This window comes from Lepidochelys kempii, chromosome 13 (genome assembly GCF_965140265.1).
Source record: "Lepidochelys kempii isolate rLepKem1 chromosome 13, rLepKem1.hap2, whole genome shotgun sequence".
NCBI classification, from domain to species: Eukaryota; Metazoa; Chordata; order Testudines; family Cheloniidae; genus Lepidochelys; species Lepidochelys kempii.
In genome coordinates this window covers 18929727-18951336 of record NC_133268.1, presented here as the reverse complement: position 1 = coordinate 18951336, position 21610 = coordinate 18929727, and the positions used below count along the sequence as shown (strand labels likewise).

Genomic DNA, 21610 nt, shown 5'->3' with positions numbered 1-21610 from the left:
TTGCTTTTCCAACTCCACTTGACAACAACACAGGGTTTTTTAAAAGAATTTTGACAAGTTCTCTACACTGCTAGGAGGAAACCAATGTAAAGGTAAGAGCTAATCACAGCAGACCCAAGACAAAGGACAACCGTCAGTTCCAGACTTTCTCAAAGTTTGCAGGTGCTCAGCTCAAGAGTTTTGGTCCAGGCCCTCTGCAATATTCTGCTTTGTATCATTCTAATCTTAGCAAGACTAAAGACATTTCCCCACTTTGCACACAGATGCTGAGCAAGCAAAAACTAACACGTGAATGTGGCCCAGATACATTAATCCAAGCAAAGGCTAAGCCTGTTAGGAAAAGATGCTTTATAAACAGGTCATAGAGGAAGTACAGAAAATGCCCACACCAGAATTATAACTCCAAATGACTGGCTTTTCACACCTGACCTCAAAAACCCCTGCAAAATAAATTCCCGATCAGCACAGGCAGGATAGCTCTTTTCCTCTTTATCAAACAGCAAAAAAAGACAGGATAAAGGGCAAGGAGAGGATTATTTTATTGAACGAACAAAGTAAAATCCAACATGGACATTCAAAAAATTGATGATAAACTACAGTCCTTCAAATTTTAATGTAGGGTGACCAGACAGCAAATGTGAAAAATCGGGACGGGGGTAGGGGGGACGGTAATAGGAGCCTATATAAGAAAAAGACCCAAAAATTGGGACTGTCCTTATAAAATCAGGACATCTGGTCACCCTATTATAATGTTACAGAAGAATTCTGAAAATATCCTGGATAGACCGCATAACCAACCAAAAAAGTATTAGAGATGATTGGAACTCAGCCACTGGAACTGGGGGGAGGGCCAAGGAACCATGCCTCCCCACTTTTTAACAAAAGAAATGTATACACTGTGCAAAAAAAAAATGACTGTACTCCTAGAGACCAAGAAGCACTAGGAGATCAGATGCATTCCTAGATATCCACTGCAATCCTAGATAATCGTGTGAGCAACACTGCATTAAGTATACAGTTTTTGCTTAATAGATCCTGTATTGCTTCTATCTGCTACAACCTGTTCATGGTGCTTGTTAGGTTTTCTAAAAATATAAAAGATATTTTTATTTTATTTTATTTTTTATAAAACATAGAAAAAAATCATGTTATATGGTACCTCTTCTATGGGGACATGTTCACCTTCCTTCAAAGTTGTTTGTTGTTATTATTATTAATTTTGCTGATGCCTTATTCTAAGGAGATTTACAATGGAGTGTTATAATTGTTAAAATATACATTATATATAAAGAAGGACAATTTGATTGTCATGTTACAGAATTGCAAGTTACAGTTCAATAGTAAAAAAACAATAATAATGAAGTATTAACAGTGGAGTATATGCAATAAAATGATAAATGCAAGTGAAGTACAATACACGAAGTGCAAAAATAAAATGCAATCCTGATGTTTAGAATTAAAGTTGTCTTATTTTTGTTTGTTTGTTCATACTATAATTATGCCTTAAACATTATAATCTGGCTACATTTTGTATTCTGGGTATTTCTATTACCGTTGTACTCTGTGGGATATTTAAGCAGCACTTTAATTCCCCCACCACTCTGGCCTTGTCCTCCCCGCAACCTTCTACAAAGGTTCCGATGCCCTTGAACTCAGTCAATGCAGTGTAGTATCCTGGGTGGACCAAAAGGACTGTTCATCCACAAAGAGATAAGCAGAGGATCGTACAGAATGGGCTACCATAAGTGCAAACCTTCAGGAATGGAAATGCCACATAAGAAGAAAAAAGTAAAATCGGCCACAGCCTCAGAGAATCCCAGGGGCAGAAGATACAGACGACAGTTCAAACTTTATAATCAAATTGAGGAACAGATCAAAGGGGGAAAAGATGGGAGGATAAAGTCAAGTGCGGGCTGGACTTTCTCTCTGTTTTGTTGCTGTGTCTGGAGTACAGCGAATGGAACAACCAGTCTGAATAAAACCAGAGAGTGAGCAGAAAAGACAAGCAGCATAATAACCTGATCTCACTTTGCACTTCTACAGCACCTCTGACTGACTAGCTCAAAGTGCATTATGGATGTTGATGAATTCAGCCCCACAATGTACTAGGAGATATAGAATTATTATTAGGCAAACAAGCCCTTTCCCCTTCACAGCCAATTAGCCATCAGGGGAATTAGCGATACTAGATAGGTCATTCCCAATGTGTCAGGAAAGTCATAGTTTCTAACAGAGTCAAATGAGTAGCAAGAAAGTACAAAACAGATTCCAAAGAAGAAAACCATCCCCTGGCTAATAAGAACCATAAATCACTGGCCTGGTGGAAAAGAGGTGGAGTATATAGCGACAGAGCTTGTTGGTACAGTACGTTTTAGAGACTGGTTTGCATCTTTTCTGAGCAGATCCTGGTCCATGTGATATAGTTTCTCCCTCCTCTCCAATAGCACTTTATAGCTTCAGAATACTATGCAAATAATAACAAATCAATTAATCACCCTATCAACCCTTTGAGGTGGATAAATGGATATTATTATTATCATCATCATCCCCAGTTTTCAAATGGGGAAACTGATATAAGTTAAATGACTTGCTCAAGGCCACCCAAAGAACCAGTGGCAGAGCTAGAATTCAGGATGTTCCTAGCTCCCAGCCCCCTGCTCAGTCCATGCTGGCATACATAACTCCTTTCCTGCTTATTTCCTCCTAGTGATACTGTGTGGTTCTCCATTTAAGTAAAGAATTGGTTGGAAGAGAAAAAGGCATGTGTATGTTTCAGCCCTTTCTGCAAGTTTCATATTTTGCCATTGAGAGACATGAATAAAAAGTTATCGCATGAAAAAAGATGCGGAATAACTCTCGAGCACTGCATAAGCTTTAATCCTTTACAAACAAAGCAGCCACCGAGACCTTATTCAATCAGACTAATTGCATTTCTCTCTCCACACACAACCTGCAGATCCAAACCCAGAAGGGGCAAAGTCAAACTTCAAAACCAACGACAGGCAACTGTGCAGCCTTCCAATGCCTTCTTATGCCAGCCTGATACACTGAAAAGAATCTGTTTTCAGTGAGCGTAAACAGCATTTAAGATGTTAATTACAGAGCAACTGCGGAGCTAAAGGAAAATGAGCGCTTCATGCCTACACCAAAAATGACCAAATAAGACAGAAACTAAATGATCTGTGGCAATTAGGGAATGAAGCTCTAGCCAGAACAAACAAACCAACCCCAATGAAAAGATGAAACATCCTGGAAGCAAAGGACTGAAACACAACCAAGACCATAATATTGTTGGGTGAGCCCCACCAAACCCAGTGCTATTCATTGTTCCAGGATTTTCCAATACCAGAGTTCTCTAAAGCAGCAGAGACGCACATGGCTAAAGCAGGTTGCATTTTAGTTGGGCTCCTTTTGTTAGCCTGATCCTGTTTCAATTTCCCATCCTTTGATAGGGCAGCTTTGATTTGAACTGATTTTCTAGGCTCCAGGGTTACCAGGGATCATTTTGACACAGGTAGAAATCAGGAAACAATGGGGTGGATTTCACATTTTCAGACCACGAATACAAGGCCTGAATCTGCTGCCCTTACTCCTGTGACTAGTCCCAGGAGAACTGTCCTGGGTCTGCTCCTGCTCCCATTGAAGCCAATGGCTACACACGTACGTGAGTTAGCCATAAGGGTAAGGATTGCAGTATCAGGCCCATAATTAACAGCAAGAAGGAAAGAGAAAGAAAAGGGAGCTTGCGCATCACCCGTGAACATGACTCAAATGGTGGGGGGTTTGTAACCCCCACAACCTGATCACTTAGGTAACATTCCATGTGTGATGACAAAGGATGAGCAGATAAAGAAGCTGAGGACCCAACAGTAAACTTCTCAAGTCATAAAACACTACAATTACTTAAAAGGAGCCCAAGTCACCAGACAATATACTCTGCTTCTATGCTGTAGCCACAGAAGCCCCACAAACCCCTCTCTTAAAAATCAACTATACAAGAACACCACGAGATCTTAGAAGAGAAAGAGTGTTTATCTGGTGGCCAGTGCAGAAATCTGCCATTTCTCTTATAGTGATACAGGTTTCTAACATGACTGAATGCATCCGATGAAGTGAGCTGTAGCTCACGAAAGCTTATGCTCAAATAAATTTGTTAGTCTCTTAGGTGCCACAAGTCCTCCTTTTCTTTTAGGCTTCTAACAGTGAGAAACAAAGGGAAGGCATTTCCTTACTCGATTCACATTTGTGCCTGTTTAATTCTATTCAATTCTCTTAATGCAGCCCCTATCAGTTCAGTATCATAAACATACTGCTCAGCACTCATAGGACAGGGGCCTGTCTCTTACTGAGGTTTACTGTGCTAGTGGTGACATACTGATTTGCTTAGAGTTCCAGTATTTTGAATGTGATTAAGATTTAAACCCTAACCTCTTTGCATCTTCTTAATTATGTAAATGCCCATAGACACTGGAACTAGAGGTGCTGGCTTGAAGTGGTTTCAATTACATATAGGGTTCAGTTTGGTTCAATGGCTCTCAGCACCCCCACTATACAAATTGTTCCAGCACCCCTGTAAACACCTACAATCAACACTTCCTGCACCAGCATTAGCAAAGGCCCATATGCTTCTTTCCTTCATTTTTCCCCCATATTAATTATTTCCTGCTGTAACTAGATTTTTATCTCTCTGTTAATGGGCATGGAAGGAAGGATGGTTGATGCCAACCCAACACTTTCTGTATCACCGGTTCCACTACATTTAAATCCACTCACTGTTCATGCAAAAGGGAGAGCTGGTAGATATGGCACTAAGGGACAGCCTGAGACTCTGGGCTTGTGTTCTGACTGGGGAGAGGCTGTATTTATCATTAGTGACCCTCACATACTGACCTTTGTTTTACCAATGAGCTTTTATTGTACTGTTTGACTTATTTTCCTATCAGCACCCATACGGTGTTTGCAGGAGGTTAGTAATGCTCTGCATTTTGCAAAGCAGGCAGATTCCAAATTCCTGCAGCTACTGAGGCCTAGAGTTTCAAAAATTCCCACTCAAAAGTGCACATGCACAATTTGTACACACAGTTTTCATGCAGAATCACAGTAACTGAACATGCAAAGGGACAGTGAGACTCTGGTCCTTTTCACATGCAGTCATGGTAACTGAGCACAAGCTACAGATTATACATGTGTATTCTTGCTCACACACTTGTACCAGCAGCCATGTTTATTGGTTTTTAAACATATATATTAGATTTCACATTTATTTGTATCTTTGTGTTCCTTGTTGGCCAAGCAACCACACTTTCCTCCTTCATTTCCTCTTACAGAGGGGCTGGATTCTACTCCCAATCAACTCAATGGCCAAAGCGGTCCTTAATATTATTACTTCTAGTAATCTACACCTAGGCACTTGCTGCTCTTTGCCCCCTGCTTATGATAGAAGTCCCTTACAACAGTGGTTCATGTACCCTTGGGGGTACGCAGAGGTCTTCCAGGAGTTACATCAACTCATCTAGATATTTGCCTAGTTTTATAACAGGTTACATAAAAACCACTAGCGAAGTCAGTGCAAACTAAAATATCATACGGACAATGACTTATTTATACTGCTCTATATATTGAAATGTTAACATATTAATATTAATAATTCCATATTAATATTATTTCAATATTAATATTCCAATTGATTTATTTAATTATATGATAAAAAGGAGAAAGTCAGCAATTTTTCAGTAATAGTGTGCTATGACCCTTTTGTATTTTTATCTCTGATTTGTAAGCAAGTAGTTTTTAAGTGAGGTGAAACTTGGAGGTATGCAAGACAAATCAGATTCCTGAAAGGGAAGTCTGGAAAGCTTGAGAGCCACTGAGTTACAACAATAAAAAAAAGAATGTAACAAATTAAGACAATTCAGTTGATAACCAACATCCCTCTCCAAAAGAAGCTATCCCAAAGCTATCCTAAAATAACTTCTCTCTCTCCCCTTGTTTTATCATTCCCTAATTCCTTATATCCCCTTTCCCCATGGTTTGATGTCATTGCACACTGAACTTAATTCAAACCTGTTGTAAGCAGGTACATCGCCACTGAAATCACTGGAATGGCATCCATTTACAGCAGATCTAAGTTGGCCCGCTGAGAAAGGGAATTTATTCCTCAAAGCAGCTGGAGTCAATCCATTGTGTAAAAAGTGTAGGAGGAGTGTCAATTTTCTGTTTAATAAATGAATTTGCAAATACTTGATTGTGAAAAGAATTAAGAAAAGAAAGGCAAAGCTTTCTCTCCATTCACACTGGGCTAGGTAACACACTCTGGTCACCACAGGCCAGACTGCAGAGTTGTCTTTACATTTTTCATTTCTACCTCCAGTGATGAGGTAAAGAGAGACACCCAGTGGTAAAATACAGGATAGGTCCTCTCTTTTCTTCGTGACCTTGCCCATTTCTATGTAGGAGTCAGGTAGGATCATTTCAATGTACCTGAAAGCCAATGAACCCCTTAGTAGCTGTGAAAATAATTCCACAGCTCCCTACGTAACCTTGGGTAAATAATTTTCACTACTTTGTGTCTCCGTTTCTCCCTCTGTTAAACAAGTTAATAACTATGCCCTAGCTACCCTAGCCCCAGTACTTAGTTAATGCCCTTGGGAGATAAATCCTAGGTGTTAATAATACTAAGAAAAAGTATTTTATTAATAATACTGATTCTATAGTGTTGCTCACGTGACATTTAGCAATTCTGTACAACCCAACAAATGCAGGAAGCTAGACCATCCTTTAACCAAAGGTGAAGCTAAAGAACAAAAAATTCTCTCTGCTCTACAAACCAGCTGATGAACTGGTGCTTCTCATTCAGAAAGGCAGCGAGCAGCTGCCACGAGTGTGGCGTATAACCAGACACAGTCCTTACACTGTAGGATGGGAAGGAACAGTTAGGATCCCTTTACAAGGAGAATGTGAAAGCCAGGAGATGAAGTGGGAGAGATGTAGAATCAACTCTTCAGTGTTTAGTAAGTTTCATTTCCAGAGAACTTTCACGGTGCTGGAAGTGTACCTTCTGCTCTTTCTTTCCCACCCTGGACAGTCTGTTAAGCCTTCACCAAGTCAATCTATAAAGAAAAAGTCAGAATTGTCAGCTCAGCCAGCAGTAACTGCTGATGTGTGCTTTGTTACACCGACATAAACAAAAAAAAAAAAAAAAATCACGTGCCAAATGGTGGGGGGGGAAGTTAATCAGTTTGCAACAGAGTAAAACATTTTGGGTTCTCACTACCCATAGTCTGCAGGGTTTTGTTTGTTTTTTTTTAATGTCTCAATAAAAATGACATATTTCCATATGGAGCAAATTCATAAACAAAATTCACCTTATTTATCCTGGGTGAAATGTTGCCATTTGTGATGCAGAAAGTTGCATTCTCTGACCACAGCGAGGATCCCATACATGAGTACAGTACTTTGGGCAGGGCTTGGAAAAATGTAATAGACATCGACTAGCCAAAGGACTAAATCTGGTAGCCAGAGACCAATACAAAAGAGGAGGCGGGATGGGGGGGGGCACCCCTGGTGCAGTGCTCACCTCTAGCTGTTGGGATGCAGGAGGGGCTAGGATGACTTTAGAGCCTACTCAGAGGCTCTGTGTTTCATAACATTTCACCAGCCCTAAAAACCCGCAGTTGATCAGCTTTGTTCCTGTCCTACGATGACATGCAGAGAGCAGCCACAGGCTGCATTTTAATAACATAACAATCATTAAAAATGAGGCGCTTTACAAACACAGCCATCCTCGCTCCACCCTTACGTAAGTGAGTGTTTGTACAGATGGGGGCTCTTAGGCGGAGAGATTAAGCATGCTGGGAGTCCATGTCAGAGCTGAGACCAGGTCTCATTAAGTTCCTAGCTCACAGCCATCGGCTCACAACATCACTTTAGGCCTCCCTCTGGCACTCTACAGGCCTCATTTGGCCCCTTGACCACACTTTGCTTTCAGCTAATCTCCATTGCTCAGGCAGTGTATTAACTATGCAATCAAACACACAGTACAGGACGTACCAGGCAGCTGCAGAGTGTATGATCTTTCTACAGAGTCCCTTAAAGCAGCATGTGTCACCCGACATGTAAACACTGCTCCTTCCTCTTCCCTTCCAGGCGTGACTCTCAAAACACTCCAGATGGAGTGCAAACCATTGGCTCCCATTATGGAGACTGAATGGCAGACTCCCGCTTGCAGGAGGTGCCCATCTCGGAACCAGTTCACAGTGATCACGTTAGGGGAGAAGTTATTGATCCTGCAGTTCAGCCTCAGCTCCTCTCCCAGCACAGGAACAGAAGGGTCTGTGGTGATCCAGAGAACTTCAGGGGGTGTCCCTGTTCAAACGGAAAGAACACACAGCAGGACAGATGGTCAGATGAGTCGCCTCCAATGTCAAGAAGAGAGCAAATGGCCAAGACGCATAACAGTACCAATGGGAGTGGTGAATTATTTATGACAGTCATGAGAATGTGGGAGCTTACAGCTCGCACAGTGAGAGAGCTGCTGCAAATTGTTCCTGGTTTGATTGTATATGGCATGTTGTGGGTCTGGCAGTAGGAATTTTTGGGTGTGACTATAGCTTTGACCTTGGCCCAACATTATGTGTGCCACATTCTTTCCCCTGTACTGATAGCTCATGGCCCCCATCGCATCCCCAGGCTCTCCCAGTGCACTGTGCTGAATAAGGTCTCTCTCTACTCAGCCACAGCTACCACAGCTCTTCTTCCTCATCCCAGACCTTGGGCATTACCTGGGCCGGTTCCACTTAGCGCCATCGCTAAAGATCGGTGAGTGAAATGGGGCTAAGACAAGAAAACAGAAGGCCCATTCAGCAATCACTCTACTAGGCTGGGTTAGGAGGAACTCAGCTGCTCCTTAGCTTCCTCCACACTCTTTAACCCAAAGGCCTCATTCAGATTCCAGGTGATCAAACCGGTCTCACCTAGAAATACTTAATACTTCCATAGCACTTTATATTAACGAATTGATGTTCACTATACCCCTATACTCTACATTTTATAGATGAAAAACAGGGGCTGACTCGCCCCAAGCCACATACCAAGTCAGCAGTAGAGCCAGGATTAGATCTCAGGACTTCCTAGCACTATACCCTGTGCACAGGCCAATAGACCACCCTGCCTTTCAAGCTCTGAAACTCAACCCCACAAATCTTTTGCACCTCTTGGTGTAAATCCGCTGAACCTCTCAAAGGCAGCTTCACTGCTAGCATCATTTGCAGCTGTTGACTCACAGCATGCATCTTACCTTGCAAGTTAACTTCATAGAAGAGTTCTTCTATATTTCCAAAGCTGCTGTGTTTTATCTGACAGATATAAACTGCCCCTTCCTCCTCATTGGTCAGCATAAACTCTGTCTGGCTCCAGACACTGAAATAGTCAATTTCACAAGGGAAAGGTCCAAACTGAGTCACATCGCTAACAAGTTGTCCATTTCGAAACCAAGTCAAAGTGATATTCTTCGGGTAAAATTTCTCTACTACGCAACTCAGAATGAGCTTCTCTCCTACCGTGGGAGCCTGAGGCCAGCTAGTGATGTAGAGACTTGCCGGCCGAGCTGAAAGGGAGACAGAGAGAGAGAGAGTGTGTTTAGGGAAATCTTGTAAAAAGTTACTGTTCAGGGCAACGAGTTAGTAAGAAAAGAAGATCTGCTGGGGTCGGGTGGAGGGGGAGAAAGGGGCTTTTACCGGTGACACTCAGCGTGGTGCTCATCCATATGGCGCTTTTCAGTGCACTGTGCTCAATGCTGCATTCAAACACTGCCCCATCATCCCGGATGGTGGGTATGTAGGTCAGACAGGATGGAACACTGAAGAACTTGCCATTGGTTTCCAAAGGCTGCCTTGCCTTGTCTGTAATATCTTCTCTTGGACCCAGAAGAAAAGAGGCTTCTCCAGGAGCTTCACTTGATGCCATTTGGGGGGTTCTCCGGTACCATTTCACACTAATTACTTTTGGTCTAAACCCATTTATGTTGCACATCAGCTTCAGCTTCTCATTAATCGGGATCACATCTGGTTTGTTAATCAAGGAAACCTGAGGTGGCACTGAAAAGAAGATAAATTTGGGATGTAGAAGTCTCTGTGAGATGCTGGCATAGCAGAACCGGGGGTTCCTGGGTATATAAAGTAGTGACATTCACAGTAGGAGTGAAATACTGGCCCCAGTGAAATCAACACATTGGGTCTTTTCTAGGCATGTACCCAAAGTGTAGCTGCAGAGAGCCCTGGACCTTTGACGGGAGCCCTGCTTTGTCATCACTCTTGCTCAGACACAACCAGGACCTCCTCCACCCCATGGCCTTTTGCAATACGATGAGTTGAGGGGGCCCACCCCTCTTTCAGTTGCTGAAACCCACCCTTTCTAGCTGATTAAACCCTTCTGATCCCTCCAGTACTGACAAGTGCTATGACTGCTAAAATCTAGTGCCCCTATCTCTACTGTTGGTCTCCCATAGTTGCTAAAACCCTCTTGCATCCCTGTAATGACTGGATTAGATTAGACTAAATTAATCCATGACAGATGATTTAGGGACATGAAATCAATCCTGCCACGATGCAGGCAAATAAACTAGATTACCTACTATTGGTGCCTCCCAAGGGTCTGTGCATGGGCCGTACAGCTGATTGAGGTGCCCTAACATACAAAATATCCTGAAGGAAATCAGATAGAAGTACAGAAGCTAGCAACTCCCTTCTATGGGGCTCAGAATCAAATACGATATTTGTTAACACTCTGGGTTAGAGAAAGCTGTAGCTCTGATTTTTAGGCCAACTTTCCTTTAACATGAACTAAGAAGCACATTGTTTTGCAGAGCGTACCCTTAGCTAAGTTATTATTAGTTATTAATTATTATTATCATCATTAGTACATAAATGGGAGGCCTACCACAGCTAGAAGGATGCTGAAGGGTAGGAATGTTTAAAAAAAGATAATTACCTTTCATATATTGTTCCCGATAGAATATGGTCAAAAATATACTACACACTCCAGTTATCACAATACAAGCAGCAGCCACTCCAACAATGACCCCCATGTCCCGCTGATACTGCCTTGGGGCTGAAAACAAATGTATTCATTAGAAACAATTTAAAATAATCCAATTCCACCCAAGGATCTCAAAGCATTTTACAAACAACTAATGAAGCTTCCCATCAGCCCTGGAAAGTGAAGCACTTCTGTATTATTGTTATTATCCCCCTTTTACATGATGGTAAACTGAGTCATGAAGAGGTCAAGCTATGATCAGTTCTCTGTAGGCAAGACAAGGGATTATAGGCCTTTTGGACAGCATGTGCACGAAGAACACACTTGAAAGAGGAGCGGATTGAGCCATGGAGTAACTTTGTTATTTTGGGTACAGGGTTATGTTCATGAGGGTATTGAAGCAGGGATAGGGCTAACAGGAGTTTGCTAGAGAAGGCTGATACACAGTATATTTGAGTATTTTTTGATTTCCTGCCTTCAGCTACAACCTGAGAAAATGGGGTTGTGAGCTGGGGAGATTTGTGGGAACTGCAAGGGTGAAAAAACAGATCTCCCATACAGGCTGCCGAGCTCAGGAGCAGCTATTGAAGCCTCTAGGCTGCAAAAGTCTCTGGGAATGCTGCATTCCTCTTCTGTGAATGGTGGCTCTGCAACAGCCCCGCCCTACTTGCAATCTCTTCCGCGTGCTGTTGCACTGAGCCAACACAGAGCACAGCCTGAAGAGAATGCAGAACCCCTGTGCAGCCTCCTGGAGTCCTGAGCCCCTGGGCACTGGTTTTACTGCACTCAGGACTTTCTGGAGTTAAGGCAGGATTTTGCCTCTATTAAAATCATTCCTCCCATCAATCACTTCTTAGGATTTCCCGAATGCCTAAAGTAAAATTTCCATTTGCTGGGAAATCCCAACATTTTAAAATTTGTTTTTGTTCCAGATCAACCTGAAAAGCTGAAAGTCTGAAATTTTCTGCAAAATGAAAATTTGGAAGAAGTTTGATATGGAACAATTGAAACATTTAATTTCAGTAATGTCAAAACATTGTTCTATAAAATATTAACTGTGGCATATATTCTATCATGTTAAATCTATACATACAATATATTAAAACTAATATTTTAGTATAATATAAAAGTTTAAACAAAAATTAATCAACATGATAAGGTAAAAATGATTGATTTTGACTTTATCAAAATTAAAAAGAAAGTAAAAAATGATTCATTTAAACTTTCCTGTTGAAAACGTCATCAAACCAACATGTTTCCATGAAACAGTTTGATTTCAGCAAAATTCCATTTTCGGAAAGAAAATTGAGCCATTACAAAATTTTCAACCAGATCTATTCAGAGTCTGTTCTTGGGCCACTTACTCGTGACAAATATGGTTGTATTTCCTCTCAGCGGCTTTTCCAAGGATTCATGTCGGACTTCACAGATGTACAAGGATCCATCATCCCCTTCAGACACCTCTCGGGTCACCCGGCTCAGCACAGTGAACATGCCCTTTTTATCGTGAGCCAATGGGACTCCCGTGCAGATATCCTGCGTTAAAGGCCTCTCGTGTTTACTGCCATACTTCCTAACCAGCCACGAGATGTCAATTTCTTGAGGGTAAAATTGATGAACATCACAGGAAAAGGTTTTCTCTCCCCCTGCTGTAATTTCGGGGTTTTGGGGTGACAGCAACACTGTAGGCTGAGCTGGGAAGACAAATCACAGTCATGCACAGACAAGATCCTATTGCTCATGATTCCCCATAAAAGATTCCTAATTAGCACCAGACACTAATTTTGCTTCTGGGTAGATAGTTAAAATTGGGAATAGAGAGTTACATGGCAGTAAGTGAATAAGACTAGATCCAAAATACTGACTGAGCGCTAATGGACACTAGCAAAAATTTAGTTCAAAATAAAAAGGAGACTGTAAATACACAAATGAGTGATAGATACACACCAGTGAAGCATTGCAAGAATTGCTCGGGAGAGTTTCTTTTCTACAAAAGTTTTACTTTTATAACGTTAACATGTAAACAAGCCAGACCGTGGCTAAATCATTGCATCAAAGATAAAGTAAAGGAGCTAACTTTAAACTGACCACAAGGACCTGGCAAGCACCTGATGATCCTCTAAGAAACATTTGCTACAGTTATCCTCAAACAAGTACCTAAAAATAATTCAAAACAGTCACTGGAGAATGATCAGCTGGCTGTAGGCAGTGGCAAGAGAAATTATAGGGGTTTGCTTAATATTCAGTGCTCCTATTCCAAAAAAGTCACTTCCTATCCATATGTGGTTTAGTGGTTACTGCAGTCCAGGGATAGGGAATCAGACCTCTTGGTTCTAGGCCCAGTTCTATCATGAACTCACTGTGTGATTCTGGGCAGGTCAGTTATTCTCTAAACCTCAATTTCCCCCATCTGTAAAATGAGTTTATTAATACAGGATACTCCCATTTATCTGACACCCTATTGGCCCAATTCTGTAGTTTATGAAGCAATTAGGCATTCCTGAAAATGAAAATCTCTAAGGCTAAAATAAGGCTACCGTTACATCACATCACAGCATCATGTCTTAACTCAACCCTTGGAGTGGCCTCAAAGTTACACATTGGTCGCAAGTTGTTTCTGTTTTATAGCGAATAGTGCTGAGTACCTCTGACTTGGAGGCGGATTGTCCCACTTCCATATTGCGGGGTTATTAAAACAGTGCATGTGTAGATCCCTTCGTCATCTAATGTCACATTATGCAGGTTCAGTGATGCGCTGCCCTGGGTTAGTAATTCAGGATTCACCAAGGCCCCATTCCGGTGATATAATGTATGCTTTCCATCAAACTGGTATACTGTCTTCTCTCCAAATTCATTGTTTATGGTCCATTTCACGGCCACATCCTCCAATTTAACACTCTTCCAGATTGTAAAATTACAATGCAACTCAATATGTGTGTCCACCAGACAGAATACTGGGGAAGGGCTTGTCTTGATTTCCAATGTAGCTAAAAATAAAACAAATGAACATGCAATTGGCACTATCACTATCAGTCTCAGCAACAGGAAAAGGAGTGAAAGGGCTATAGAGACTGAATTCTCCCTCTCAGCACTAATTAGGGGCCTGTCTAGGATCAGGATGGAGTCACATTACTGTGCTGGGGTGGGGATATTTGTGCTTCTGTGGTTGTACCGGTCCTGTGGATAAATCAAAGCCATCAGACACATATCCGAGGGGATTAATATTTTTAGGAACTGAGCCCTTCAAGAACATAGAACATAAGAACAGCCATACTGAGTCAGACCAGTGGTTCATCTAGCCCAGTAGCCTCTTTTTTGACAGAGGCCAGAGCCAGATGTTTCAGAGGGAATGAACAGAACAGGGCAATTTCAAGTGATCCATCCCTTGTCATCCAGTTCCAGCTTCTAGCGGTTGGAGGTTTAGGTACACTTGGAGCATGGGCTTGCATCCCTGAGCATCTCAGCTAATAGCCATCTTGGCTAATCACTATAGTTCATAAACATGAACTTATGTAATTCTTTTTCCAACCCAGTTATTTTTTTGGCCTTCACAACATCCCCTGCGACGAGTTCCATACGTTTTCTGTGCATTGTGTGAAGTACTTCCTTTTTTTGTTTCAAACCTGCTGCCTATCAATTTCACCGGGTGACCCCTGGTTCTTGTGCTATGTGAAGGGGTAAATAACACTTCCCCGTTCACTTTCTCCGCACCAGTCACGATTTTACAGACTGCTTTATATCTCACACACACACACACACACACCCATGCTGAACTGTCCCAGTCTTTTTAATCTCTCCCAGTACGGAAGCTGTTCCAGACCCCCAGTAATTCTTGTTGCCCTTCTCTGGACCTTTTCCAATTCTAATATATCTTTTTTGAGATGGGGCGACCAATATATTGATGGTTTTGAGCACCAAACATTTAATCATTTACTCAATGGGACACAGTCAACATAAAAATCACACATCTGTCTCAAATTTATTTCCTTACCCTTGTTACAAGTAACACCTGAAAAGGCTTAGAGGGGGGAATTGGATTCATTTTTTGTTTGTTTATTGCATGCCTTTTACAGCACACTATGCCAAACACAGGTCCCAAACCTGCAATCAGATCTGCTAGCAAGGATGTCTGGACGCTTGCACAGCCCCATTGAAGCCAGTGGGGTCCTGCACAGGTGTAGGATTCACACCAACTGAAACAAATGGTGGATCGTGATCTTATTCAGTTTCCTCTTTCGATTGTGTGAGTCCAGAAAACGTAATTGTAAAAATCACAATCAAGACTCAAGAGATCAAGATAAGACCTGAAACAACTTTTCATTCATTTTTTTTTTAATTGACTAGATTTCAAGCTGATGGTCCTGTTTGCTTTTCTAAGTCATTGTCATACATTTCTGCCTGTGGAACATCTCTTCCCAATTTGTAAAAGGTCTGCTATGGAAATTGTTCCACGTGTTCGTTCCAGATTCCTGTCTGAAATAAACCTAGCCACGTTAGGGAGACAACGGCACTCTTTGGTGTCAGAGATTTCAGAAATTAATCAGACTTCTTTTTTTGTAACTATACCACTGTATTCAAACATATCTTTAATAAAACTATCCTTATTTATTACTGAACAAGTCAGGAGAGGACTTGTGGAATTTGGACAGTCCCTTAATGGACATGTTTCCTTTTCTTCCCCCCCCCCCCCCCCAGCTCCACTTCAACCCTCCCAAATGGCAAATGTTCAGAATAGTTTTCATGTTATCTCCTTTGAATTCAGATTTATTTTATTTAATTTATTTATTTATTGTTACAACGCAGCTCTTCGGGCCACATTCTGTTCTTGATGCACTTGAAAACGGGAATCTCCAGTGAAATTAACAGGAGCCGTGTAGGTGCATCCAAGAGCAGAATTTGGCCCTTAAAACTGAAACCCTCAAACTTGGACACTGAAGACACTTTGGGCCAAATTTGCCTTCATTTTAGATGTAAGTTGTTACACATTCCAAACAATTAGTGTAAAATACTATACTTTTCTAGCCCTGTTCTGTGAAGCATTCCAAATATTAGTTACCCTGATACTCTATGTTTGCTCTGTATTGTATTGCAACATAGCCACTCATATCTCTGCAAGGTAAACTCTTTTGAGGAGGGACCTATTATTTAGCTGGCATACATTTATCTAGCATATAACGCCATGTGTTACAGATATGGCAATGTCGCAATATCCCTGAAAGACCTTATTGTATTAAGTTCATGTAATCTCTCTAGGGGCAAGATATGACCAATATAGGATCTGGGAGGTCAAAAGACTGTATTGAAAATGCCAGACAGGTATAGACTTTTGGGACAATAAGCATTAACTGCAGTTCCTGGGGATACCTAGGGTTAACGCACATTAACCAACTCTGGTTATGCAAAAACCCAGCCTTTTGAAGCTACATTCAGAGGAGAGGGTCTTTGCTGATTACCCATTGTAGAAGATCAAAGGCCTAAGATGTATAAAGAAACTAATGCTCTTCCCAGCCTTTGTTCTGGTTCTGGAGCTAAGATGGATATGAACTTTCAACCACAGGGAAAATCCAATGGTGGGTTTTGAAAGACTGAAAGCTACCAGTGCGCTAGGTTGGTGTTTGGGGTGACCTGTAGTAACCATTCTAGCATGTGTGTAGATTCTCTTATTGTTTTCTCTGTCCTGCTTTTACCTTAAGAATAAATGTATTTGCTTAGAAGGAGCTATGTGGTAACTTCTAACTGTGGGCAATACATGGGCTATAGCCTTCAGGGAGAAAACAGCATGCAGATGCTGGCCTGTTTAGGCAGTCTGGCTTGCTGAGGATATCACAGTGTTATCCAAGTAGCTGTGCAGTCTTAAAATCCCCTGTGAGGAGGGTGAGAGAGATGCAGGTCTCTGCTCAAGTGGGTGTGCTAGAGGAACCATGGAGGGGGAATACAGGTGTAGTTACCATAAACTATTATATATATATATATATATATATATATATATATATATATATATATATATATATATATATATATATATAAAAACCAATTTCTGTCAAGCCTAACTCATAGTTTCCGGTAACTGCACCTGTATTCCCCCTCCATGGTTCCTCTAGCATGCCCACTTAAAGTTTCTGGTAACTGTGTGTGTGTATATATATATATATATATACACACACACACACACAGTATGGAACAAATTGATAAAAATATTTTAAAATTCTTAAAAATAAAACCGATATTTAAATTTGAACAGCTGCAGGAGAAAATGGGGCTTAAAGCTTTTTTCTATTTTTATCTATTTAAATTTTTACAGTTGTAGGAAATTAGGGGGGGCAGACAATTATTGAATGGCAATAGATATTGAAATTCAAACAGTTAAAGCTTTATAACCATTCAAACACAAACTGTCAATATCACATGTCAAAATATCCAAAGTAAATATCCTCATATCAACCAATCTGACCTGTTCTTACCACTCAGTCACTTAAGTCCACTTCTGACAACCCTGATTCAAAGTCTAAATCACTGGATTTAGACTCTAAGCCCTGGTCTACACTAGGACTTTAGGTCGAATTTAGCAGCGTTAAATCGATGTAAACCTGCACCCGTCCACACAATGAAGCCCTTTATTTCGACTTAAAGGGCTCTTAAAATCGATTTCCTTACTCCACCCCTGACAAGTGGATTAGCGCTTAAATCGACGTTGCCGGCTCGAATTTGGGGTACTGTGGACACAATTCGATGGTATTGGCCTCCGGGAGCTATCCCAGAGTGCTCCATTATGACCGCTCTGGACAGCACTCTCAACTCAGATGCACTGGCCAGGTAGACAGGAAAAGAACCGCGAACTTTTGAATCTCATTTCCTGTTTGGCCAGCGTGGCAAGCTGCAGGTGACCATGCAAAGCTCATCAGCACAGGTGACCATGATGGAGTCCCAGAATCGCAAAAGAGCTCCAGCATGGACCGAACGGGAGGTACGGGATCTGATCGCTGTTTGGGGAGAGGAATCCGTGCTATCAGAACTCCGTTCCAGTTTTCGAAATGCCAAAACCTTTGTCAAAATCTCCCAGGGCATGAAGGACAGAGGCCATAACAGGGACCCGAAGCAGTGCCGCGTGAAACTGAAGGAGCTGAGGCAAGCCTACCAGAAAACCAGAGAGGCGAACAGCCGCTCTGGGTCAGAGCCCCAAACATGCCGCTTCTATGATGAGCTGCATGCCATTTTAGGGGGTTCAGCCACCACTACCCAGCCGTGTTGTTTGACTCCTTCAATGGAGATGGAGGCAATATGGAAGCAGGTTTTGGGGACGAAGAAGATGATGAGGAGGAGGAGGTTGTAGATAGCTCACAGCAAGCAAGCGGAGAAACCGGTTTTCCCGACAGCCAGGAACTGTTTCTCACCCTAGACCTGAAGCCAGTACCCCCCGAACCCACCCAAGGCTGCCTCCTGGACCCAGCAGGCGGAGAAGGGACCTCTGGTGAGTGTACCTTTTAAAATACTATACAGGGTTTAAAAGCAAGCATGTGAAAGGATTACTTTGCCCTGGCATTTGCGGTTCTCCTAGATGTAGTCCTAAAGCCTTTGCAAAAGGTTTCTGGGGAGGGCAGCCTTATTGCGTCCTTCATGGTAGGACACTTTACCACTCCAGGCCAGTAACACGTACTCGGGAATCATTGTAGAACAAAGCATTGCAGTGTATGTTTGCTGGCATTCAAACAACATCCGTTCTTTATCTCTCTGTGTTATCCTCAGGAGAGTGAGATCTAATTCATGGTCACCTGGTTGAAATAGAGTGCTTTTCTTCAGGGGACACTCAGAGGAGCCCATTCCTGCTGGGCTGTTTGCCTGTGGCTAAACAGAAATGTTCCCCGCTGTTAGCCACAGGGAGGGGGGAAGGTTGAGGGGGTAGTCACGCGGTGGGAGGAGGCAAAATGCGACCTTGTAACGAAAGCACATGTGCTATGTATGTAATGTTAACAGCAAGGTTTACCCTGAAAGAGTGTAGCCACTGTTTTATAAAATGTGTCTTTTTAAATACCGCTGTCCCTTTTTTTTTCTCCACCAGCTGCATGTGTTTCAATGATCACAGGATCTTCTCCTTCCCAGAGGCTAGTGAAGCTTAGAAAGAAAAAAAAACGCACTCGCGATGAAATGTTCTCTGAGCTCATGCTGTCCTCCCACACTGACAGAGCACAGACGAATGCGTGGAGGCAAATAATGTCAGAGTGCAGGAAAGCACAAAATGACCGGGAGGATAGGTGGCGGGCTGAAGAGAGTAAGTGGCGGGCTGAAGAGAGTAAATGGCGGGCTGAAGACAGGGCTGAAGCTCAAATGTGGCGGCAGCGTGATGAGAGGAGGCAGGATTCAATGCTGAGGCTGCTGGAGGACCAAACCAGTATGCTCCAGTGTATGGTTGAGCTGCAGCAAAGGCAGCTGGAGCACAGATTGCCACTGCAGCCCCTCTGTAACCAACCGCCCTCCTCCCCAAGTTCCATAGCCTCCACACTCAGACGCCCAAGAACGCGGTGGGGGGGCCTCCGGCCAACCAGCCACTCCACCACAGAGGATTGCCCAAAAAAAAGAAGGCTGTCATTCAATAAATTTTAAAGTTGTAAACTTTTAAAGTGCTGTGCTTAAAGTGCTGTGTGGCATTTTCCTTCCCTCCTCCACCACCCTTCCTGGGCTACCTTGGTAGTCATCCCCCTATTTGTGTGATGAATGAATAAAGAATGCATGAATGTGAAGCAACAATGACTTTATTGCCTCTGCAAGCGGTGATTGAAGGGAGGAGGGGCGGGTGGTTAGCTTACAGGGAAGTAGAGTGAACCAAGGGGCGGGGGGCTTCATCAAGGAGAAACAAACAGAACTTTCACACCGTAGCCTGGCCAGTCATGAAACTGGTTTTCAAAGCTTCTCTGATGTGTACCGCGCCCTCCTGTGCTCTTCTAACCGCCCTGGTGTCTGGCTGCACGTAACCAGCAGCCAGGCGATTTGCCTCAACCTCCCACCCCGCCATAAACGTCCCCCCCTTACTCTCACAGATATTGTGGAGCACACAGCAAGCAGTAATAACAGTGGGAATATTGGTTTCGCTGAGGTCTAAGCGAGTCAATAAACTGCGCCAGCGCGCCTTTGACCGGTCTGCCAGCACCCAGGGGACATAGGGTGACGGTTACCTGAGCGGGCTCCATGCTTGCCGTGGTATGGCGTCTGCACAGGTAACTCAGGAAAAAAGGCGCAAAATGATTGTCTGCCCTTGCTTTCACGGAGGGAGGGAGGGAGGGAATGGGGGCCTGACGATACGTACCCAGAACCACCCGCGACAATGTTTTAGCCCCATCAGGCATTGGGATCTCAACCCAGAATTCCAATGGGCAGCGGAGACTGCGGGAACTGTGGGATAGCTACCCACAGTGCAACGCTCCGGAAGTCGACGCTAGCCTCGGTACTGTGGAAGCACTCCGCCGAGTTAATGCACTTAATGCACTTAGAGCATTTTCTGTGGGGACACGCACACTCGAATATATAAAACCGATTTCTAAAAAACCGACTTCTATAAATTCGACCTTATTCCGTAGTGTAGACATACCCTAAGAAGTTATCAGGCAGCCTTTCTCTCACTTTGCCGAGCTGTAACTTTCGGTGACTATTGATGGAAATGTTTTGCCAGATCCTGTGTGTACCATGAAACTGACATTTACTGGGGGGAAAAAAATCTAATCCTTCCAAGCCTACTTCGCCTGCTGCTTCAATAAACCACAAGACCACCACCAACTTCGGTACTTGCCTCCTTCTCCTTGCGGTGACACGCGGGGTTTGTGTCCACCCTCAAGGCCAACTGCTTTAATTTAGAAGAAACCCCCCGCCCCATCCCCCATCCCCCAAGGCCCAACACTGCCGCCTTCGCTGCCGGTGACCAGGATCTTCCTTCGGGAATAATCCCAGCTGGACAGCCCCACTCCAGGAGCAAGGTCCTGTGCAGAGGCTGGCAGCGACGGGCCGCGGATTGGCAACACACCGGGCGGCGAAGGCGGCGGGCGAGGCGGGACGGGCAGCAAGGGGGAGCCGCCTGTGTCACGCGCCGCCTCCCACCAGGCACAGCCCGCGGGGAGCGTCCATACCTGCAGCCACGAGGAGCGCCAGCGCCGTGAGCAGCGCTTCCATCGTCCGGCGTGGCCAGGGCAGGGCGCCGGGAAGCAGCCGCGGCCGCAGCAGGTGCGCTTTGAACTGCCGTCAGGAGTAGCCTCGGCCGCGCCCCCCCAGGCGCGCCGGGAAAGCTAGGACCGGTGCCCCCGTGCAGCCAAGCGCTGGGCCCAGGCACCCGGCACCTCCTTCCCTGTAGGGCGCCTGGCGCTGCGGGGCAAAGGGGCGGCTGGCGTTAGGGACATGGGGCGGCTGGCGTCGCTCTCCTCGCCGGCAGCGCCGGGGCTCCTCAGAGCAGAGGAGGCCGCCCGGTAAAATTGTCCCCTGGCCGGTGGAACCCGGCTCCCACGGCGGGGGGAACCGGGCACTTGACCCGGGCAAACTTTTCTGGCAAGGAAGTGAATACGCGCCGGGCACGGGCAGCCCGAAGCGCTAGGACGCT

At 43.7% G+C, this 21610-nt stretch overlaps 1 long non-coding RNA gene and 1 gene segment (V, D, J or C); one reads left to right on the top strand and one right to left on the bottom strand.

The window, feature by feature from the left end:
- The window catches only part of LOC140897168 (uncharacterized), a 12267-nt gene extending 8732 nt beyond the window's left edge, over window positions 1-3535 (top strand). Inside the window, exon 3 of the long non-coding RNA XR_012154689.1 lies at window positions 2957-3535. This is a non-coding gene — a long non-coding RNA (uncharacterized lncRNA). The remainder of the gene's footprint in view (window positions 1-2956) is intronic.
- LOC140897164 (Ig mu chain C region-like) lies at window positions 388-21610 on the bottom strand. The segment is given in 8 exon segments: window positions 388-7109; window positions 8050-8364; window positions 9296-9604; window positions 9735-10094; window positions 10987-11106; window positions 12399-12728; window positions 13680-14021; window positions 21147-21610. Coding segments are annotated over 8 exon segments (1824 nt in total).